The sequence below is a fragment of the Sinohyriopsis cumingii genome, chromosome 2, assembly GCF_028554795.1.
Source record: "Sinohyriopsis cumingii isolate HCF-2022 chromosome 2, ASM2855479v2, whole genome shotgun sequence".
Taxonomy (NCBI): domain Eukaryota; kingdom Metazoa; phylum Mollusca; class Bivalvia; order Unionida; family Unionidae; genus Sinohyriopsis; species Sinohyriopsis cumingii.
Genome location: NC_142962.1, coordinates 146,287,882 through 146,313,433, shown reverse-complemented (window position 1 = coordinate 146,313,433; position 25,552 = coordinate 146,287,882). Strand labels below are relative to the sequence as shown.

The 25,552-nt window shown below is 36.2% G+C and overlaps 1 protein-coding gene across 1 annotated transcript in view; it reads right to left on the bottom strand.

Annotated features, from left to right (window-relative positions):
• The window catches only part of LOC149806025 (uncharacterized), a 91,090-nt gene that overhangs the window by 30,135 nt on the left and 35,403 nt on the right, over positions 1-25,552 (bottom strand). Inside the window, exons 7-10 of the mRNA XM_089950874.1 lie at positions 22,122-22,260; positions 14,063-14,227; positions 11,973-12,066; positions 7,479-7,667 (exon numbers count right to left, since the gene is read on the bottom strand). Of these exons, the coding sequence (XP_089807000.1) occupies positions 7,479-7,667; positions 11,973-12,066; positions 14,063-14,227; positions 22,122-22,260 (587 nt within the window). The remainder of the gene's footprint in view (positions 1-7,478; positions 7,668-11,972; positions 12,067-14,062; positions 14,228-22,121; positions 22,261-25,552) is intronic.

Here is a 25,552-nt window from a genome sequence, read left to right as displayed (position 1 = left end):
AGTAGAGACTGATTTCATTACAAAAGTCAGGTTAACTATGGATGGGAGCCTGCTCTTGGCAAAGAAAGAGGCTATCATCATGAGTGAACATGACCTGTCTTGTCAGAACTTCATGTAATTTGGGTCCACTAATAAGGCATGCTGATTCTGCCTGCTGTTGATAATGCAAATGACGAAGCAGGTCTTGTATGAGAGGTGATGCCCTTGCAAGTGGGGCCTGATGAGCAATATTGATCCATCATGTTGGAACTGTAAGTAGATGGGTCCACCAAGAAATCTATGCTAATCTGGCCTGCTGACAACCAAAGTAGTGACACAGCAGGACTTGTATGATAGGTGAACTATTTCAGCTCTTGGGAAGAGTTTAATTGGTGTCTTGTTCAGCCAGGTTAATCCACTTGAAAAGTTTACTTGGGCAAGGGTCCAGTGCCACTGGCCAGATGAAATCCGAATAAATAGAAGATAGACAGGTCTTTGTTCTGTGCAATATCCTCTTTTCTATGACAGCACAGTGTGCTAGTGATGGTGGAACAGTAAGTTTAACTATGATGGGTGCTAACTGTTTCTCATCAAAGAGCCGAGAGCCACTGAGATCATATTTCACTGCCTTCCTATATTGACCTGGTTGGTCCTGTATTCCCTATTTTAGTAGAAGAATCTGGATGAAGAGATACATAAATACTTTTAGTTTCTGCATTTAGCGACAAAGGTTGGGACTGTTGGCATTTCACCTTGTCTTTAATGTCCATCATGAGTCAATCCAATCGAGCATGATTGTATGAAACTGAGGAATGAAAAGGTCATTCCATAAATCCCAGCTTGCAGAATAATGAGTCTGCCAACACAGTGTCCAACCTTGGATATGTTGAACTGAAATCTGGATTGTCATTGAGGACACCACTTAAGAAAATACCAAACAAGAAAACAAAGGTCTGAGTACTTGTTCCACTATGTTGTTTGTGATCAGGCACAACAGTAAACTTATTGGGCAGTATGAGAACTCAGTTCTCATCCATGTAGGTTTGACGGCCACCAATGACAGGCTTTCAAAAAGGGCATCCATTTAGATGATGATCCTGAGAGGGCCACACTCCTATGTCAGTCCAAAAAGGTAGGAGACTTGCTCCCGACAGCCTTCTGTATTTGCATCCATAGTGATCATTATTGCTGGAGGATGTGTTTGCAGAGGTATCATTGATGTGAGTCCAAAGTGCCTTCATGATACAACCTCAAACAGTTGTCATCTAAGAGAGTTGGTCCGATTGTCAAGGTTCAGGCTCCGCTTGGACAAAGTTATCATTCTTAAAAGAGCCCAATAAAGCGACCATGGACTAATACATCCAAAAAACTCAGCTAACAAATGAATACTATAGCAGATGGATTGCTCCAAAGAGGCATAGAACTTAACATTGTATGAATTCAAATCTCTTTTCTCAGCAAACACATGCTTCTTACTTGAACATAGAGTCCAGTCCTAAAAGAGTATGAGATCTAAGATGTTCTTCATTGCAAGAAACTGAGAATGAAAGGAATGTAGTACATAAAATCATGTCCTGCTTCAAAATATAAAGAGTCTGTTGTATGCAGCTGTTGTTGGTGAATGACATAACCTCTGAAAGCCGTTTGAAGGGGGCGTGAAATCACATCTCTTGAAAGTCCACATTGATTGCGCAGTCTTCACAATTGACAGCATTATGACCTATTGTTGTATTCCATCATAAACCCAAGAGTATAACAGAGTTGACTGAGGATCATCTAAAAAGTTCTGTGTTGTACCTGAAGGAAGTGAGGCCAAAGGCTTAGTATGTGTGCTCAACATGATAGAGAGTCCACAGGAACTACTTCTGGATCTACATGTTGCCATGGTAAATCTTCTCCAATCAGCCATGAAAGAGATAGGGATGGTCTCATGGAAATGCTGGTGGAAATGATGAACCTCCCTCTGACTAATACATTTAGTTCAGGAGTTGTGGGACTGTCTCCCAGTCACATGCACTCTAGGGACATCCCTGCGACCTTGTTGGTTGCCTAGGAAATTCCTCAAATATAACTGAGATTGAGAAGTACAGTGGTTTTTAGCAAATTCCATCAACCTGATCATTAAGTTGAAATGGATGATGGAGGTTGTCAGCATACCTTGGGCCAAAATAGGGCTGTAAGGTGGGTAGAGAGCATTGAATCTCTTCCACCTGATGTAAGGTCACAGTTGCTATTATGGCTATAGGATGTTGTACCTCTATGTCATGAAGTGGATGCTCCTATGAATATGTACCCACTTATTCCACTGAGATTTATGGTGGAAGAATATAAGCTGTGGTCCACATATTGAGGATCAACAAAATATTGGATACAAGGTTGATCCCATGGTCTTGACATTGTGAATCAACTCATGAGTATTCAGGTGGAAAATAGAAGGCATTTGTGAAATAATACACCCATAGATGCTTGGAACTCATAATAGGCAATGTACATAGTCCCAAAACGTCAATAACTGTTCAGCCTTTGGAAGCAATTGAAAGTAGAATCTTCCATCTAATCTTCCATAGATAATTCTCACCTGACGTCAGAACTGTAGACCCAGCAGGTGGTATAATGAGGACAGAACTCATCTAAGTAAGATCAAAAAATGATGAGGGATCTAATGCCCATTTCATCATCTATAGGCTGAGGTAGTTAAGTCAATGTCTCCTGTCTAATGCCCATTTCATGATCTATAGGCTGAGGTAGTGAATTCAATGTCTCCTGTCTAATGCCCATTTCACCATTTACAGGTTGAGGTAGTGAAGTCTATGTCTCCTGCCTAATGCCCATTTCATCATCTATTGGTTGAGGTAGTGAAGTCGATATCTCTTGTCTAATGCCCATTTCATCATCTATAGGTTGAGGTAGTGAAGTCAATGTCTCCTGTCTAATGCCCATTTCATCATCTATAGGCTGATGTAGTGAAGTTGATATCTCCTGTCTAATGCCCATTTCATCATCTATAGGTTGAGGTAGTGAAGTCAATGTCTCCTGTCTAATGCCCATTTCATCATCTATAGGTTGAGGTAGTGAAGTCGATGTCTCCTGTCTAATGCCCATTTCATCATCTATAGGTTGAGGTAGTGAAGTCAATGTCTCCTGTCTAATGCCCATTTCATCATATATAGGCTGTGGTAGTGAAGTCAATGTCTCCTGTCTAATGCCCATTTCATCATCTATAGGCTGAGGTAGTGAAGTCAATGCCTCCTGTCTAATGCCCATTTCATCATCTATAGGCTGAGGTAGTAAAGTCAATGTCTCCTGTCTAATGCTCATTTCATCATCTATAGGCTGAGGTAGTGAAGTCAATGTCTCTTGTCTAATGCCCATTTCATCATCTATAGGCTGTGGTAGTGAAGTCAATGTCTCCTGTCTAATGCCCATTTCATCATCTATAGGCTGATGTAGTGAAGTCGATATCTCCTGTCTAATGTCCATTTCATCATATATAGGTTGAGGTAGTGAAGTCGATATCTCCTGTCTAATGTCCATTTCATCATCTATAGGCTGAGGTAGTGAAGTCAATGTCTCCTGTCGAATGCCCATTTCATCATCTATAGGCTGTGGTAGTGAAGTCAACGTCTCCTGTCTAATGCCCATTTCATCATCTATAGGCTGAGGTAGTGAAGTCAATGTCTCCTGTCTAATGCCCATTTCATCATCTATAGGCTGAGGTAGTGAAGTCAATGCCTCCTGTCTAATGCCCATTTCATCATCTATAGGCTGAGGTAGTGAAGTCAATGTCTCCTGTCTAATGCCCATTTCATCATATATAGGCTGTGGTAGTGAAGCCAATGTCTCCTGTCTAATGCCCATTTCATCATCTATAGGCTGAGGTAGTGAAGTCAATGCCTCCTGTCTAATGCCCATTTTATCATCTATAGGTTGAGGTAGTGAAGTCGATGTCTCCTGTGCTAACTGCAAAGTAGCTAGATAAGAATGTCAATAATGATGACCCACTATACACAGCGTTTTATAAGCCAGATCCCATTACTTCTAACATGTCACTTAGTAAGTAGATTCTCTTATGTGGCAGAGGCTTGAGGGTGAGTAAAGAGACGTCCCTTGTAAATGGAGGCCCCAAGATAGACATCATATGCTGGAAGTGTTTTGAGGTATTGTTGCAGGTAAGACTGATCCATGAGAGTGTCTGTATAAACTGTACGTCTTCCACAGGAAGTGCCCAGCAGCACTATCTGGTTAGACTGGTCCATAAGAGTGCCTGTATAGACTGGGCACTGTCCACAGGAAATGCCAGGCAGCACTGTGAGTTAGACTAATCCATGTAGAACTGGTTTCATGAAGTGGGTTTGTTGGTATAATGGCACTAAACTGAACATCATACTCATGAAGAGCTCTATGTGAATGGTGGAAATGAACAAATTTAATTTCTTGTGGCTGATACTGTATGATTGATTGTGGTTGTGGTCCTTTGTGATCAGTTATATAGCCAAGTCTGGTTGTGAAGGAACATGCTCATCATGGTTGGCATGTCACAGTCCAGTTTTTGAGGTTGGGACAGGTTACAATATGTTTGATCCACATATTCAATCCGTAATTCTGAGACACTGTAACTGATGCTTATTGCTGCCCAGGAATGATACAGTGTGAACACTTGTGTGCAAGTAATGTTTTCACCCACTAAACTATGACTGACTTCTGTCCATAATAGGCAAGTCTGACATGTATTGCAGGAATGACAACCAGAGAAAATTACAAAATCATGTTGAATGGTTGTCAGACTGGGTCTATATCTGCAAGACAAAACAGAACAGACCCAATACAGTGTATATTTAGTGAAGTGAGCATCCTGCTTTGAACTTATAAGAAACCATAGAAAAATATTATCAGTATTAATAATTAACGAAAATATCTGAGTCACAAATGACTTGTAGGCATGTGAATTTGACTGCCTATCCAGGTAGAAGCACTGGAGCATTGCTTATAGTACTTATATGAACCAAATGGAAACAAAAAATCAATTCTAGTAACAGACTACCCATAGGAAGGCAAATTATTGAGATGCCTATACAGATAAAAATCACTCAAGCATCACTTACAGTAACACTGCATGAGCTGGATGCTACTGAGAAAACCATGTATAAAAAACTGATCCGCACTTATCCGACCTGAGAGGAAATTATACAGAAATGTAAACAAACAAAAACCTGCATATAAATAATGACCTGAAGCACCATAAAATGTAAGTGCTACAATATCCATTTTGAGACAATTTACCTCTAGAAAGAGGACCATGCCATTCAATACAGTCAAGTAAAATTAATACAATGCCAGCAGACAGTCTAATGGAGGAAACAGAGCATCAATATATTATATCAATTCACAATAAAACCTGTAGGAAGGTTCTTAGTGATGTCCTGTACAGGAAAATCCATGAAACTTGGCACCAGATGCAAAATGCATTGGTATAGTAAACTTACCTGTATCTGGTCATAGTGGAAATTATACACACAGTAAGAGTTTTCTGAAACCCACTACAGACTTGCAATCACATATAAATTAATGCTATGGTCAGAACTATTGTGAAGTCTCATTGGCTACAGGTACATGTATATAAATACCAGCAAGTGATGGCAAAGTGCTTTAATGTAAAGGCAGAATTTTCTCATCATAGGAAGAAAGAAAAGATGGAAATACAAATTAGTATACTTCCCTTTGTAGTGAGGACTTCTCCAACTTGTGAGGGTAGGACTTTCAGAAACTTGGTAGAGGATTTGTGCAGGGTTCCTCTTGACAAGAGTGTGCTACGTGGCATGAGCAGAAGTAATAACTGATATATTCATTGGATTTGGCACCAATCCATGTACCAAGATATCACTTACTGGACCACCACCTAGGTGGGCAGATAACTTTTAGCCTTTTAGCTAAATGTTTTTAAGCTGGGAGGGCAGGATTTGCAAGGTAGCAGTGACTACCCTAAGGTATTAGGATTGGGTAATAAAGATGTCATGTCTCCAAAAAGATAAACTCATTATCTAAAAATGAAATGTCTGCCTCAGCTATGCTTTGATGGTGAGGCAACAATGTATTACTGCCTATCCCATATGTTTTTGCGACAAGAGGGTGGAGGTGGTCACAGACTCCTTTTTCTCTTGTTTCATTAATTTAAGTAATTGCCAGGATCTTTGGTCCCATTCATGAAGGGTCTTCCCAAGTTACATGGTATTTACTATGATAAAGAATGTAACATTTACTCTGATCCATTATGCAGTTTTAAATCCATCACCATGAAGTGTTTGAAGGTCACTTTCTCAAAAGAATACATCTGACAGGGCTCAAGAGAATACATCTGATAGGGCTCAAAAGAATACATCTGACAGGGCTCAAAAGAATACATCTGACAGGGATCAAAAGAATACATCTGACAGGGCTCAAAAATACATCTGACAGCGCTCAAAAGAATATATCTGACATGGCTCAAAATAATACATCTGACAGTGCTCAAAAGAATGCATCTGACAGTGCTCAAAAGAATGTATCTGACAGGGTTCACACTGATCAGAAGCAATGAAATTCAGTAACTTTTCAATAACCTTTTTCAATGACCAGTTTTAATCTGGGACAGGGGCCTGACACGTGTTTGTTTTTATATCTGTCAATAGTTGAAACAAATATCTTGCTGATTTACAGCAAAATAACACCATATTATATCCATTATATTATCTGAAAAAAATTATTCATATTGAAATAAAAAAAGAGAAAATACTCAGTGCAAAAGAAAATTGCAGCCCTCTCTCACTGACAACTAAATGATGAGTACCTTACAATGAATAAATGTGCAATGTCAATGTTAATCGTTGCATAAGTTTTATTATATACAAAATTAATTTGTCATGAATACAACCTCTTTAAAAAATATATATTTCTTGAATTATTCTGCCATGTAAAATGAAAAAATGATGTTAATATCTTTGATTCATAATAAGATTACTGGAGAATTTCCATATATTTCTTTTTGAAAGAAATTAAGTACTGCTACAGTGAGAAAGTACCACAGTATGTACCACTGGAAGAAAATACTGTGATAAACTGATGTGCAAGTAATACCATGCTCCAGATGATCACTCTCTTGCTAATAAAATATCCCTGCTTAGCAGAAACATGTGAAGTAATTAATCAAATCATAAAAATGGGATGCAACGCACATCTTATTACTTCCTGTGGATTCTGATAAATGGCAGATGAGTTAGCAGGTGACAAAAATATTCAAACTGTACTTCCAATCCTCATACAATGTTATATAAATGACTTATATAAATGACTTATATAAATGACTTAAAAGCAAATTTACTGTCATATTTTATTTTTAAACAAAATCTATCAAATTCAGGACTTTCACTGACCTAGGCAAAAAATCAGACTTTCAAGGACTTGAAATGAGGTGTTCATTTAAATCACTTTAATGGCATCAGACAAATGGCAGATAAAATGCTTACCTTCTTTGAGGTTATGATCATGCTATCTTCATTATTCCACATCTTAGGGGCATTTCTACCCTTCAGTCTGAAGACGAAGATGTCTCGATTTTTCTGATCAGTCCGCATTATGAGGTCAGAAGACATTATAAAAATGTTGGACCTAGCTGACCACAGTTTGCTTCCATTCCTGCCACTAAGTATCACTGTCTGCAATGTAAATAATTGATTTGGCTGAAGTTGCTAAGCTGAACGAGCATAAAGTCCTTTTCCAACCAACTATTTTTTTTAGCAGATTAAAGACACCATTCAGATGATCTTCAAAGCATGCTGCTTAAGATGACAGACCTGTTCACATGTGTTTTGAACTTAATTCTCAAATATGTGAAATGCTGAGATGGAACAAAATTGGATTCGTCCTTGCTGACAAGGAATCCATGGTGGAGCTGTAGTGAAGCAAGGTAATTCGTCTTGACTTAAAAAATCTCACCTGTTGTTTAAGTATCATAATCTCGATGCAGCTGAATGTCATGGATGTGGAGGTGGTCCTGAAGTGAAATACTACTCTGATTATCCTTTCTGTGCAGTCCCTGAAAGTAAAGTCCCTCCCCTGAGCATCATTAAGAACTAGAATCCCTCAAAGGACGTATCCTCAACTGTATAAAAAGAAGGTCCAGGAATTCAAGATAATTTCATTTTTTAACTGCAGAGTGTTGGAACTATCACTGATATTCTGTAGTGATAGGATTTTCAAATTAACCACTGTGACAGCCATGCTGGATGTTAGGATCAGCACCATTTTCATTTAGGACAAACTAGACACAATAAGAAAACTTTTGGTGAAAATAATGAATTCATAATTAGTTTTCTGGTGAGAACCTAATGTCAATATCACGTTCCATTAGGTGATGTAGCAACAACAAGATTTACAAGACTGCAGCAATGGTGGCCTTACTGGATATCAGATGAGTGGTATCTTTGTTTAGTACCAACTAGGTATCATAAGAAGTCTTCTGGTGAAAACCCAATGTCAATATGTATTTTTTTATCTTGGACAAGTAGCAATAAGATTTCAAAATGGTCACCATAATCACCATTTTCAATATCAGGCACAATAGTTAGTCCTCCAGTGGGAATCCCATGCTAATATGACTTTTCTTTCAAAAGAGGTTGCAATAACATGATTTATACGATAACCTCTGTGGAGTCTAACCTCTCTGGAGTCTATCTTAGCTGGCATATCTGCACCGTTTTCATTTAGGACCAAACCAACATCATATGAAATCTTTAAAGAAAACCTCCAAACTGAATTGATTCATGAGGAGTTGTGATAAAAATATTTTCAAGATAACTGCTGTGGATTGCCATAATGGCTGTCAGACCATTTTTGTCTAAGGACATTTAGACCTTGATAAATATGTGAGAAATGTGAAATGAGAAATGTGATGAATGCACAAGAAATGTTTCATGTTAGTCCTCTATGTAGCGATAATAAATCTGAGCAACAGGTGGACAACAGGCCATCCCATAAGCTCTTCTGATCAATGACCAGTAGAAAGCTAATTAAAACCTGGTGATTATGTGTTCCAAACTATCTCTGCCACCCATTTTATATAAAAAAAATTGCAGGGCATAATTTCTTTCAGGATGGAGGTTGGCATGAAGAAAAACTGGGGCAAAAGCAATCTTCTTAGCTCTGTTTCTTATCATTAGTGACCCTTGAGAACTGAGTGTCTGAATGCATATAGGGCCTTTAGGACTGCTTCCCTACTGAGCATCCCATGGGGCGAGGGGGTATCGTTTCTGTCTTTCTGCTCCTTATTCTCAAAAAATAACTCAGTTCTCTGAATCAGGACCCATGGAGGATTTGTCTCTTTGGAGGCCTGATTACTGCCTTCCTCCACTGGACCACTGAAAAGCATGTTCAACAATAATGGCTGTGATCTGAATGTGAACTTATGATGATGCTTTGTGGAAGCAGAAATGGAAAGCAGCATATATCTCTTTCCATGAGCTGTAGATTTCCTGTTGCTGTCATGGCACAGGCAAGATGTGACACGTGTGCTGTACTGTCATGGCACAGGCAAGATGTGACACGTGTGTGCTTTGCAGCCCTGTTCAGCATACTAGCCATTCACAAGATTAACTCTTAAACATGGTCAGTAGGCATAATGGCAGATAAAGCTAGGTTTTGTTCTGCCTGCTGGAAAATTCACATGGATGCCAGGTCAAGCAAAGATCTTATTGCAATGACGCTCGAGTATAACTGTTGTGTGTGATTAAAATTAAGCAAATGGACATGTTTTCATGTTCTGTTGGCCTACATTTCAGTTGGTTGGAATGCAATGGAAGCAAGGAATACCAAAATTAGTTCAAAGAATTATAAGAATCATGAACAAAATGAAGCTATCCAAACACTTTCTTCGATATTAATATATTTTTATTTGTTAAAAAAATATAATTCAACTTAACCTTATTTTGGCATAATCATCGCATTACAAACAAATGAAATGTTGTTGTTGTTGTAGGGTTTAACGCCAATTTTCAGCACACAATAGGCTATACATGGCAGCCAGTATTAATGGTGGAGGAAGAACCCGGGAAATCCCCGGAAAGACCCACTGACCCTCGAGAAGCTACTGGCAAGTTTTCTCACATACCCACATTGGTTGAATCCGAGACTCAAACCCACGCAGACAGAGGTGAGATGGCAGTGATCCATAATGGAGAGCGCTTTAGACCACTCGGCCACTTGGGGCCCCGGTCAACTGAAATGTAGGCCAATGAAATGCGAAAACAGGTCCATTTACTTGCATGAGAATTTGAATTTATTAGAAAAAAGACATCAGAGTAAGTAAATTCTGACTGAAACATTATGACTTTAATTTATAGAAAAGCACTGATATGGCTGCCAAGTGCGAAATAATCCTGAAAATTTTACTTTTGTTGTAATGTCAGTTGACATCAGAACATGCTACACAGCACCGTTATTTAAGCAGTAAGACCTCAAATCCCAAAACAATGTCTTACACTGTAGGACTATCGTGCTCCTCAGCATGTGACAAGGTATCAAACCCTAACATGCAAATGATGATGTCCTCATCCCACTAGGTGTGCCTTCCCCTTTAGCACCCCCAGTACTGCCATCCATTGACTTCTATCCATAATATGCAAATCTGACATGTATTCTAAGATTGGCACCCGGAATAAGCTACACACGTAGATTGGTTGTCAGTCTGGTCTTGCCCATGGTCTAAATCTGTTTGACAAATCAGAACAGACAATATATACAGGTGTAGTGTGGCATGCATCCAGCTGTATGAACTTCACAGTACACATGCAGAGCAACACACTATGACAACTACCTGTAAAAAGGAATAGGTGGCTGCCCATACCAGTAGAGTTTTGAAGCTTTGCTATTAATACTTATTAAGTGGATGCTAAATTATCAATTCTAAAAAAGTTACCTGGAGAAAAGGCCAATTCAATGTCTACGAGAGTAAAACCACCAAAGAGTCGTTTAGAGTAACTTTAACTAAACTATGCATAGAAAAATGACGTGTATGTATCCAACCTCGGTGGAAACAATCCAGCAATATAACTATGTTTTCTACAGTACACACGATAAATGTACTGAAGCATCATTATTGATACTTATGAAGTGGATGCTATAATATCAATTGTAAAACAGTGTTACCTGTAGGAAAGGCCAAATGACGGCCTATACAGGTAAAATCAGTAGAGTGTCAAATATGTAACTATGAAGTGGATGCTTATACTAGATTAATATATCTGTATGTATCTTACTGTAGCAGAAAGTATATGGTAATATCATATGAGTTTTTTATATCACACACCAGACCTACACATATTAAAATATAGCAATGTGAGAGGAAGCAATCATGACTTTGCATGTATGTACCAAGGGTGCCTAAGTGTGTGACAAAGTGATGACATGAAAAAACTAGAAATTTTGTTGTCAAAGAAAGAAAGAACAGAAAAGCTGGAAATTTACAGATGGTGTATACTTCCCTTCCAAGAGAACATGTCTCCAACTTACGTAAGGGAGGAAAGCTTCCAAAATGCGTGTATGTGGATTGTGAGGACTCTGTGTCTGTAAAGGGCATCCTACTTGGCATGAGTGGAAGTAGTAACTGAAGCATTCACAGAATTTGGCACCAAACCCTGTATCAAGGGGATATCACTCTATCTAACTGTCACCTAGGTGACAAAATAACTTTTAGCTTTTTGACCAACAAATTTTAGCCTGTGAGGGGTGGGAGGGGTGGATGTTAGTGGTAATAGTAGTCCCACCCATTATATTATGATCAGGTAAGGTTTGGCTATTTTATTTATTTAGGCAGATTTAAAGGTTTTGTGCTCAAGAAGATCTGAAATATTTTTTTTTACTTTAAGTTTTTGAATGTACTATGGACCTACACAGTTCAGCAGTTCACATCTTATGAGAATGCAACTTACACAAGAGTGATTTGTGAATTTTTCTTGACAACTTACATCTGAGTAGGTGTAAGCCGGCCAGGCTCCACGGGAGTAATGCACCATAAAGTCAAGGAACTCGTCATCATCAAAATAACCTGGGGCAGGAGTGCTGAAAATAGAATGTATCAGTTCAAGAACTTGCACATGAATGATTTTCATCTACAATACCATATAAACCAACATTATAAAGGGTTAAAAAAGATCAGAGGTCCAATGTTGCTTTTAAGTGTTTTCCCCCGTTTTCAACTCATACACAAGTATCTTCCATGCAGTCAATAAAACATGCTCAATGGTCTAAAATGTCCAAAAAAGATGTAGTGCATTGATGGGTAGGCAGACATACTAGAGTAAGGTAGAATTCATGAGCAGGCAGATCCACAGACAGACATATGAGAGAACGGAAAGCAAATCCAAAAGCAGACTTTTGAACTGACACGTGCCTCAGTTAAAAAATGCCAAGTTTTGTTAAGATACTGTGTGTGTGTGTGTGTGTGAGATTTGGATTTTTAATGTAGCTTTAACAATTTTTCAATCATATCACTACAATGTCTGCAGAGTGGCAGTTTATAGTGATGTCCAGCACTCGGGCATCATGCCACAGACATGTAGCATGATGTCTCACCCAGTCACATTATCTTGACACCAGGCCGACCAGTCCTAACACTAACCTCACAATGCTGAGCACCAAGCAATGCAGCTGTTAGAACCATTTTTGTAAGTCTTTGGTATGACTCGGCCGGGGATTGAACCCACAGCCTCCCACATCTGAGGCAGACGCTCTAACCACTATGTCACTGGAGCGGTCTGTTAAGATACAACCAACATATTTATTCCAGGAGCCCCCCAAAAAAGATTTTTTAATAATATAACCCTACTTACTAAAGAAAATAACAAGAACAAAGGCAGTGTGGCAGGACTGCAAATAAGAATGATTTAAATTCATTTTCATTCATGGGTTACCAATCTTTGCAGATTTGGGGAGTTTTCTTGAACAAAGGATAGGCACATCTAAATACCAACTTATTTGACTCCATGAGCAACAGTACCTGAGAAAATGACCAAAAAAAAACTGTAACTTAGAGAAAGTTAAAACCAAAGTACAAAACACTATACCAAGAAAAATAGGTAACATTAACCCAGTTTTCACTTACGGCTATAGTGCTCCTATAGATGCAATCACATAACTAATTATTTGACTCCATAGGCAATAGTGCCTGAGATGAGCTAATCGGAAAGCTTAACAAATATTGATTTTAATTGAAAGGTGTAGTACTCCATATGACTAAAAATGAACTAATGTGACTATACAAGAAATAAAATTGGTGAAATTGAAATAAATAACCCTAACCCAGTGAAAGTGTGCACAAAGTCAAAGAACCAATATAGGTCACAGTGCCCTGGTTTTCATCAGTATCTGTAGCAATCCTCATGATGCAATGATATACCAAGTTATCTGACTGCACACAAAATAGTAACTGAGAAAACAAGCTAAATGGGAAGGTTAATCAAAATTAGCTATTCAATGAGACCTTATTTTTACCAAAAGGTGCATTGTTCCACATGGTATAACTAAACACCAATTTGTTCAGTTCTGTGGGGTAACAGTGTCTAAGAAAATGTCACAAATCAAACCCTACCTAAGAGAAACTGAATTTAACCAAAATAAACAATAATCACTGAACCGTTTAATGGTTCATATTTACCTAACTTTACTGATATCTATACTTCTCCTTGTGATGCAATAACATACCAAATTAGGTGACTCAATGGGCAATAGTGCCTGAGAAACTGAGTGTAATATAAAGATAACCCCAAATCACTGGACACAGACCAGGGTAACTTTATTTTCACTAAAATGTAGTATTCCATGTGATGCATCTAGTAAATAAAACTTGCATGACTCTATAAGTAACTTTAGCTGAGAAAATGACCTAAACAGCAGTCAGAGATGGAGTCAGATGTATCCTATGCAGGTAGTTACTAATCAACAATGGCCAATAATAATACAAACTGATCTGCAAATAAACTGGAGTAAGATATTGTATAGGTGAATTAGTCCTGTTAAATGTTGCACTATTATCAATATTATCAGAGTTTTCTTTTACCTGTAAGATTCCATGTCATCAAATGGTGTTGTCCAGACTTGACGGAGGTTACTACCATCGAGCAGCACAACAGAACCGCCATACGAGTTCACCACAAGGTCATCTGCTCCATCTCTGTTAACATCGACTATCAATGGTGGCACCATCACACCTTTCTTTAAATCCCTGAATGATACAGGTCATAATTAACAGTGTCCATACTACAAGATGTCATGCTAAAATTAGAATGTCAATGCATGGTTTGCAACCAGAGAAATGTGATCTAAAATAAGGTATTTTATATTTCCAACTGATCTGCAATTCAGTACTCTCTTCATTTATTCACTGGTAAAGAATACATTTACGTCAACTCTGGGACTCCTTAACAGCAATGACAAAATACAACAACATCAATAATAATAATAATAATAATAATAACAACAACAACATAAAACAATAATTACAAAATGTTTTAAAATTTACAACTGGTATAATCCATGTAACTAATTATAACTAATCTCTCATGAGATCCTCAGGATGCTTACATGTACAAATATGAATTCAAGGAATTCAAAATATGCAAGATAATTATTATGGATACATGACATAATTTAATTCACTCAGTTTCAAAAAGGGAAATTAGAAATATATTATCTCAAAAGACAATTATAAGGTAAGAGAAATATAATCATAAACAATGAGTATACCCACACTGAATGGGGAAAATTCCATTATCACACAATTTCCATGAAACTGATTAACCCTTTGCTTCCCATATAAAAATCTAACCCTGTTACCTGTGCCTCCCAGATGATGTTCACGACATCACAGTCTGGTTCCCATTTTAAAAAAAATGTAAGGCAATGTCATCATGAGGAAATTATATTCTTGCATTGCTAGTAGAGCTTCAAAATAAGCTATTCATTTCCACTGAAAGTTAGCATTTGTTATCATTGTTGGATTTCCGCAAGTTATTATTTGTCAACATTACGTGATGAAAATAAGTTTTGAAACAAAAGTTGCATTGTTTTAAACACAGCAACTTGTGCTTCAAAACTTAAAACATCAATATATAAATATATATGTATTTAATGAGCATAACTGGTGAAAGCATTCTTAAAAATATTTTAGAGAAAATTTTCACTTCTGTGCTTGCGCTATATTCTTCCTAATATAAGTCTGAAGCCACAAGTAAATCGGTCAACTGGCAGTTACGTAATAATGGTAGACATTGCAGTATCTAGTACCTCTTCATTAGACTGGCCGTATTTGTAACTCATTGGACACATACATCAAGGATAATACCGAATTTATAAGAAACATAATATAAACCTTCGTGTGATTGAATATTTAGCTATTTTAAAAAAAATTATGGTCCGAAATATATTGGACAATGCGAAGTTGGAGATTTAAATGTGCTATATAAGGTCAAGGTTATTTTCTTACATTAATTATTTTATGTGTGTGTACGTGATTTATATTTTTCATGTAGCTTTAAAAAAAAAATCTGTCATATCGCTAATATGTCTGCATTGTGACAGTTTATAGTCATGTCTAGCACTGAGGCATCATGCTGCAGAAAGGAAGCATGATGTCCCACCCAGTCACATTATCCTGACACCAAGCTGACCATTCCTAACACTAACCTCTTAATGCTGAGTGCCTAGCGAGGCAGCTGTTAGTATCATTTTTATAAGTCTTTGATATGACATGGCCAGGGTTCAAACCCATGACCTTCCACATCAGAGGCAGATGCTCTAACCACTAGGACACCAGAACAGTCCACTTGTTTTGTGATAATAAAATAAAGCAAATCATGTCTAACCAATAAGCAACAATATTACAAGTACATACTAATTATTAAAACCTATACTTTGCAATCCTTTTTGTAAGAAAATTAAAACGTGCGTAGTCATATTTTAAAAAAAAACTTTCTAAAAATAGATGCAGCCGCAAGGCATGCATGGAGCCATTTCACTCTTGGTTGTAGTGTGATTTAATGGAAAGGGGGATCTATTTCATTCAAGGACGGACTTTAATGTTTCAATTCACTGTCAAAGAATAGCTAAGGTAATGTTTTGTCTACAACAATGAAATAAAACATCAAAGTTTTGAGGTTATTATATATTTGGAGCCTTAAATATTTGTACTTTAGGTGTTACTAATTACAGATTCTTCATGTGCAATTAAATCACTTTCACAAAAACATATTTTCTGAAGTTGTTCATTAATTTGGCCTGTTTTCCATACTTGGGCACATTAAAGGTCATCACAAACATATTTTTAAGTGTGTTCTTGTTATTTGTTAATTATGATGTGGTTACAGATAGGTAAATCTATCTAGTCATACATGTGTATATAAAAAATAAAATGTCTAATGTTTCATTTCAATGAAGAGCTAATATCGAATATAAATATAAACTATTTTGGAAATCTCTTGTTTTCAGACTTTTGTTTTGAGGAAAAATACCCAAACATGACAACAACAAAAACTTTCAACAATTGTATTGAAGCACATCATAGTTACTCCTCTACAATGAACATGCTTTGATGAAAAGTTTCTCCCTTTGGCAGGGGTCTGAAGAAACTTAATAATAAAGACATGCCCAAGCACAAACAGACCAAGATCTTGGAAGATATTAACTATATATATATGGAACTCATGGAGTCAACAACTTTTGCATTTATGATTAAAACTAACTGGGTTTTATAGTTTTTACTGCATTACTATATTGAGACAATAAGATTAATTGCCCAATGGTCTGTGGTCTTCGCGTCTTCCTGTCTTGAGATATGATTTTTACTGGATAAATAAACTCAAATGGCTTCTGAACTCATTTTTAAATGCGTGCATTTCTTTATTACACCCAATGATGTAATCAAGAGCACTCATTAACGACGTTGTTCAGCTGTTAATGAATAGCAGTATATATATTGTAATGACAACAACAGAACAAATACATCAATCATTATATTTTCTCGCCGATACAAAAGATGAAGAAGGGCAATAAAATGAATGTGAATAGATTCTCAGTTAACAAAACAGTTGCCCTTTCCGAATAAGCTGAGCAAAGGGCTTTCTACATACTTATAACTGGTGAATATGTCTTTAGTTTCTTTTTTTCTTTTTCATTATTAGATGCCTCGCGATACACATTTATGCAAAGATAACAGATAATTTGGGTTTGTGTTTCATTGAGGAAACAAATATTTATATTTCTCATATGGGATTATACCAAATATACTCGGCAAAGAATAAATTAGTCATTTTGCATATCTAAGTGATACATCAGCATTTTTTTCTGATGCCATTTGAAACATGATGCAAATAAAAACAAAAATATGCAGTGAAATACAATAATAAAAGAAAGAAATTATCAATGACCTACATGCATGATTATAAACAACAATTGTTATATTGCATGAATCTTCTGTTTTACTATTCGATGCCTCAGTTAAGAACATGCCCAAAGTTAGTCACTACTCATAACCTGCTTAGCAAAACAATACCCTGGTCATTTGATGTATCTAAATCGAACTTTGGTATATTTATTTCTGTTTGAAATGGGAGCTTGTCTTCAACTTTAACAAAATGAAATAAAAATAACAGATAAATAAAAATGCAACTAAAACAATGATTTTATCTCTTATTCTTAGCTGTAAAATTTAAAGGGCCATACTTTTTTTTATATCACTTTGGCAAAAGTAAATCTTCACAGTACATCATTTTATGTGCGAAAAATAATAGGATGACTGAAAAAATGTTAAATTTTGTGTACGAAAAATAGATAGAATTAATTAATTATTTTATGGCCTGATGGTGTACGAAAAATTAGAGTATGAAAAATAACATAGTGAAATAAATGAAGAAATTGTGAACACATATTTTAAAATATTTTTTTTATCTGCCTATACTGCCCTTCTCCTAGTAGAAAAAAAAAGCTAACTAAATCTCCCTTTTTGGAGCAGTTTCCGAATCTCCTGGAGTATGGAAATTCGATAGGTGGCAACCTGATTATTCTTGGAGATTTCAACTTTCACTTTGACAGACACCCAAATACATCAAAACTCCTAGTTTCCATTAATGTTTTCAACCTCAAACAGTCAGTTAACCAATCCACCCATAAACATGATCACATTTTAGACTGAATTCTTCACAGACCCGATGATATATTCTACGGTCCTCCCTGGTATCCCACAAACTTGCATCAGATCACCTCTGCATTATATGCCATCTTGACGTATCAGTTCCTAACTCTCCACCTTTATTTGCTACTAAGAGAAACCTCTGTATGATAAATAGAACCAAACTAATGCATGACATCCAAGCAAACCTAACAACTTGCTTACCTCCTACAGCAGAACAACTTAATAACTGCCTGCGTTCATTGCTTGACAAACATGCCCCAGCCACCAAGTGCAGAGTATCAATTCAAAAGTGTTCATGGTATAGCTGTGTTAGGGACCAGCTTCGCACTGCAAAATGAGACTGCCGTAAAGCTGAGAATCTTTGCCTTTCCACCAGACTCACTATTCAAAAGCAAATCTATGATGACGCTAAGAAGAATGTCACAAACATAGTCCATACAGCGAAATCAGCCCACTACACTACTAAGATCATGGAAAGTTCCAGCTGCAAAGAGCTCTTCGAGATTACTAACAAGCTAATGTCAAGGAACAAATCTACACCACTTCCAACTACCTTCTCTCCAGTCAACCTTCCGGACATGTTTGCAAATTTCTTCCGTGACAAAGTACAAACCATTAGAGATAAGCTTGACACCACAATTTCAATTGACTCGTCACCATACAGCTGGCATACAGAATTTGAGTGGCAACCATTAGCAGCATTTGAACCTGTCTCTATGGATTTCATATGTACAATCCTGATGAAGAGTGCACCAAAGTCATGTGAACTTGATCCAATTCCAACATCACTGCAGCTTGAGTGCTTAGATCCAGTATTGCCTTCACTAACTGATGTTATTAATACCTCTCTCTCATCAGGAGAATTCCCATCAGTTTTCAAAACTGCCATTGTAAAGCCTCTGCTGAAGAAACCAACACTAGACCATAACGATTTAAAGAACTACTGCCCAGTTTCTAATCTCCCATTCATATCAAAAATCTTAGAAATGGATGTTTTATCACAGCTTGTATCTCATCTGAATTCAAACAGTCTTTTTAGCAATGTACAATCTGCATATCACCCTAGCCACAGTACTGAAACTACTCTTCTAAAAGTAGTTAATGACATTCTCTCTGCTTTGGATAGCAAAAAGATTACAGTCCTCACCCTCCTTGATTTGTCTGCAGCATTTGACACAATAGACCATGATATATTACTTCACCATCTCCAGCATGTATTTGGCATTCATGATACAGCCTTACTATGGTTCAAGTCCTACTTGGTCAACAGGACACAAACTGTGTCTGCAAATGGAATACACTCCAACCCAGTTAATCTACTAGATTAACATAGTATGTTGTGGTGTTTCACAGGGGTCTGTTTTTGGACCTGTTCTTTTCATTCTATACACTCAGCCACTCTCAAGTGTCATAGATCATCATCCAGTGTCTCACCAATTGTTGTACACTGACGACACCCAAATATACAAATCTAGCCACCCAACTGAAGTTGATGCTACCATCCAAGGTGTAGAGAGGTGCATTTCTGATGTGAAATCATGGATGACATGTAACAAGCTGCAGATGTATGATGATAAAACTGAGACCATTCTGATCACAACACTGAGAATTTCTCAGCCAAATCCTTTACCTCAAACAATAAATATCAGTAACACCAACATTAAATTCACACAGTCAGTATGAAACCTAGATGTCACTCTGGACAGTGTTCTCACATTGCACCAACATGTCATGAACATATGCAAGGCTGCATATCTTGAGCTGAGACACATCAGCTCCATTCGCAAATATCTTTCAGTTGATGCCATTAAAACACTTATGTGTTCATTAGTACTTTCAAGACTAGACTATTGTAACTCAATTCTGTCTGGTTCATCTCAATATCTACTTCAGAAACTTCAAATAGTTCAAAACACAGCTACTCAGATCATACTTAGAGTACCACGATCAGAGCACACCTCCCCGCTGCTCTGTACCCTACACTTGCTATCCATTCGATCCAGAATCAAACACAAAATTTGTTCTCTGTGCTACGTTTCACTGACGGACTCCAGTCCAACATACCTATCCGACCTCACCCACGTGTACACACCAGCAAGATACTTACGCTCCTCTTCTGACAATTGTATACTCATTAATCCCACTACAAAAACGAAGTCATATGGACAATGTTCTTTTGCATACCAGGGCCCAGCAACATGGAATGAATTGCCCACTGAACTTAGACAAAGAGACACAGTGATCTCATTTAAGATTGTTCTTAAAACTCACTTATTTTGACTGCAAGAACAAACTTAAAGACCTAATAATGTTTCCTACCTTAAATATTTCAGCATGTTTTTTATGTTTTCTAATTTCTTGGTGTTTGGTATTTGTAATCATGTCATTAAATATTTTTTATGTTATAGGTGTTGTCTAATGTTGTAAAGCGCTTAGAGCTTCTAAAGATTAGGCGCTATACAAAGTCATCATCATTATTATTATTATTATTATATTCTTAATTTTGTATTTTTATTTTCTATGCCCTGCAATTATGGCAGATTTTGATTTAAACACCTAAAAGCTCCATTATATATTACAATGTATAGAAGACTTGCCGTATTTGCTGCGCTATTTAAAAATGTGATTTTTAACAAAAAGAACATAATGACATTATTAATTTATACTAATAATGTAAACTTCAGCATCATATTTGGAAAACATTAAACTTATAAGTAACTTACATTTGTGAAAGAGCCATAATAGTTCAATCAAATTGAGGCATTACCATCAGCTAACATTGCCATTTTGGACGAGGCATTAGAAAACCTGTCTGCATATAATTTTTTGCTTAAATTTAGATTTATATGGTCTAGTATTAGGAAATACATCATTCATTAAAATGGGACGTTAGTAAAGATGATTAGTTTTGACCTGCATTTGGTTACCATGCGGTGAATCAACATTTAACTGGAAGATATAACCTATTCATAGCATGCACAGTGTAAAGTGTAGAAATGAGTGGGGGGGGGCCAATGGTAAAAGCATAGTTCTGCGTCCATTAAATTGGTTAAACAATGAATGGTACATTTTCCATAAAACTGATTCAATACTGGTACAATTTCCATGAAATTAATTAAACAGCAGTACAATTTCATTAAATGTATTAAACAATGGCACAATTTCCATGAAATTGGTTAAATTACTGGTACAATTTCCATAAACTTGGTTAATTTACTGGTAAAATTTCCATAACATTGGTTCAGTAGCAGCACAATTTCTATGCAATGATTGGACAGTGGTACAATTTTCATGTAATTGGTTAGATGCTGGTAAAATGTTGATGAAACTGGTTAAATACTGGTACAATTTCCACAAAATTGCCAAAAATTCAGAATTACACCTTTACAAAGTGAAATGACCAATTAATTAACAATTACATACCTCTCTGTTTTTACACAAGAACCTGCAGAGATTTTAAAGAACATGAGACCTAAATTCCTCATGTTTCTTTTATCTTACTGTCTTTGATCATTACAGATTTTACACAATAGAATCCACTGAATGGTAAATCTTCATCCTTCTCCCCTAAAATGAAACTCACAAGCAGCTAAATAATCACGTATACTTGCTTATAAGACAAGTCCAACTGCAAACTGCAAATACCCAGATATGACATCACATAACATGCCAGCAGATCTGGGTCTGTGCTGTTTGTTTGGAGTAATCATTGGAACAACACTGACCCTGATCTGTGTGCACATTATGCTATTGGAGATCAGGATCTTTGCTGCCTGCAGTTTAAATCGACATATAAATGAGTATATACAGGAGTATATTTCAATATTGAAAAGCTTTAAGTTATGGGTACAAGGGTACTCTAACAATAAGCAAAATTAAAATGCCATGAGTAAAATCTCAGCAATTCTCATGTTGCATAATATTAAAATACCTGAAAAGGGTGAAGATGCCTTCTTTAGTCCTGTCTTTCTTTTGCCAGATAATGTCTTTCTCTTGTGGTGGACAAACAGAGGCCTGAGAACCCATGATATAGTTACAGAAGTCATGAAGGGAAATGCCAAGGAGCTCCCCTAGAGATCAAGGTCAAAAGGTTTTGATCATGCAAGGAATAAAGACTCATGCAAATAATAACATATTTAAAAGAAAAACCTTGATAATTACACAAATATCAATCAATCATGTACTCGGTGTCATTCTAACACCTTGATAACACAAACACCATTCAACCAAATACTTGGTGTCACTCTAAAACCATGATAACTCAAATATTCAACCAAATACCCAGCATCATTCTAAAAGCCATGTTAACAAAAGAATCACTCAACCAATTACCCAGCATCACTTTAAAAGCCATGTTAACAAAAGAATAATTCAGCCAAATACCCAGCATCATTCTAAAAGCCATGTTAACAAAAGAATCATTCAACCAAATAATCAGCATCACTCTAAAAGCCAGGTTAACAAAAGAATCATTCAGCCAAATACCCAGCATCTGTCTAAAACAAATGTAAACAAAATTCATTCAGCCAAATAACCAGCATCACTCTAAAAGCCATGTTAACAAAAGAATCATTCAGCCAAATAACCAGCATCACTCTAAAAGCCATGTTAACAAAAGAATAATTCAGCCAAATACCCAGCATCATTCTAAAAGCCATGTTAACAAAAGAATCATTCAACCAAATAATCAGCATCACTCTAAAAGCCAGGTTAACAAAAGAATCATTCAGCCAAATACCCAGCATCTGTCTAAAACAAATGTAAACAAAATTCATTCAGCCAAATAACCAGCATCACTCTAAAAGCCATGTTAACAAAAGAATAATTCAGCCAAATACCCAGCATCATTCTAAAAGCCATGTTAACAAAAGAATCATTCAACCAAATAATCAGCATCACTCTAAAAGCCAGGTTAACAAAAGAATCATTCAGCCAAATACCCAGCATCTGTCTAAAACAAATGTAAACAAAATTCATTCAGCCAAATAACCAGCATCACTCTAAAAGCCATGTTAACAAAAGAATCATTCAGCCAAATAACCAGCATCACTATAAAAGCCATGTTAACAAAAGAATCATTCAACCAAATACCCAGCATCTGTCTAAAACAAATGTAAACAAAAATCATTCAGCCAAATAACCAGCATCACTCTAAAAGCCATGTTAACAAAAGAATAATTCAGCCAAATACCCAGCATCATTCTAAAAGCCATGTTAACAAAAGAATCATTCAACCAAATAATCAGCATCACTCTAAAAGCCAGGTTAACAAAAAAATCATTCAACCAAATACCCAGCATCTGTCTAAAACAAATGTAAACAAAAATCATTCAGCCAAATAACCAGCATCACTCTAAAAGCCATGTTAACAAAAGAATCATTCAGCCAAATAACCAGCATCACTATAAAAGCCATGTTAACAAAAGAAGCATTCAGCCAAATACCCAGCATCTGTCAAAAACCCATGTAAACAAAATAATCATTCAGCCAAATACCCAGCATCACTATAAAAGCCATGTTAACAAAAGAATCATTCAGCCAAATACCCAGCATAATTCTAAAAGCCATGTTAACAAAAGAACCATTCAACCAAATAACCAGCATCACTCTAAAAGCCATGTTAACAAAAGAATCATTCAACCAAATACCCTGCATCTGTCTAAAACCCATGTAAACAAAAATCATTCAATCAAATACCCAGCATCACTATAAAAGACATGTTAACATAAGAATCATTCAGCCAAATAACCAGCATCACTCTAAAAGCCATGTTAACAAAAGAATCATTCAACCAAATACCCAGCATCACTATAAAAGCCATGTTAACAGAAGAATCATTCAACCAAATACCCAGGATCATTCTAAAAGCCATGTTAACAGAAGAATCATTCAATCAAATACCCAGGATAACTCTAAAAGCCATGTTAACAGAAGAATCATTCGGCCAAATACTCAGCATCACTCTAAAGCATTGATAATTCAAGCATCATGAAACCAGGTACTCAATGTCACTTTGAAATCTTAAATACTCAAACACCATACATAAACTCAATTATTCAACAATAACATTAAGTATCACTATAAAACCTGCACAACTGAAAACAGCATTCAACGAAATTCTCAGTGTTACTGTAAAATCTTAATAACTAAAAATCACTCAACAAAAGAATTGATGTCATTCTAAAACCTTGATAACACATTTATTCAACCAAATTCTCAGAACCAAATAACTTAAACATTATTCAACCAAATACTTGGTGTCACTCTAAAACCATGATAACACAATTATTCAACTAAAATGCTCAGCTTCTCTCTAAAACCTTGATAACTCAATTATTCAACTAAAATACTCAACATCACTCTAAAACCATTACAATTCAAACATCATTCAACCAAATACATGCTCCAATAACCAGACACTTCAGAGGAAATAAACAGCCAACATCACCATGAGTTTTGATAAATTCTATTATATATTATTAAAGAAAGTTCATTCACAGACTCATGCAAGATGACAATTTGTATCATTAGATCCAAGATTATTTTTTTATTAAAGATATTTACCAAGTTCATAACTATTTTCAGCTAGTTCAAGTTTTTCTAGTTCAACAAAGCTACCAAAGTAAGATGCCCAACAAAAATAATGTTTGTAAGTGATAAAAGTGGATGTGAATTCTGATTTATATCTATAAAAATAGATCAGAGACAAATCTATTGCAACAATAAAACAAAGATATAAAGTCTATAAGAGACAAAACTTATGAGTTATTATTATGATGGAAATCCTAAGGACAGACATACAATAATCAAGAACCACTCTCCTTTAATCAAAACGTTTAGCAATAAAATCCGAAGAAAATATTTAACAGCTGATAGTATCTTTGAATTTAGGTGGAATCTTTAACACAACATGCATTAAGTCATATCCTATGTTTATTGAAAACATTTGGGTTTTGGAGCTGGGAGTTAGAATCTCTTTCAATCAAAGTTTGAAGTCACTTGAGAATGTATCCAATCAACTGTCTGAAATTTTCACAAATATGTTACTAAAATGTAACCAACCAACTGTATCTGAGTTTTTCAAAAAATGTATACTAAAATGTAATCAATCAACTGTGTTTGAGTTTTTCACAAAAATGGTACTAAAATGTAACCACTCAACTGTGCCTGAGTTTTTCACAAATATGTTACTAAAATGCACCCAATCAAATGTGTCTGAGTTTTCACAAATATTTTATAAAATGTAATCAATCAGCTGTGTCTGTGTTTTTCACAAATATGTTACTAAAATGTAACCACTCATCTGTGTTTGAGTTTTTCACAAAAATGTATACTAAAATGTAACCAATCAACTGTGCCCGA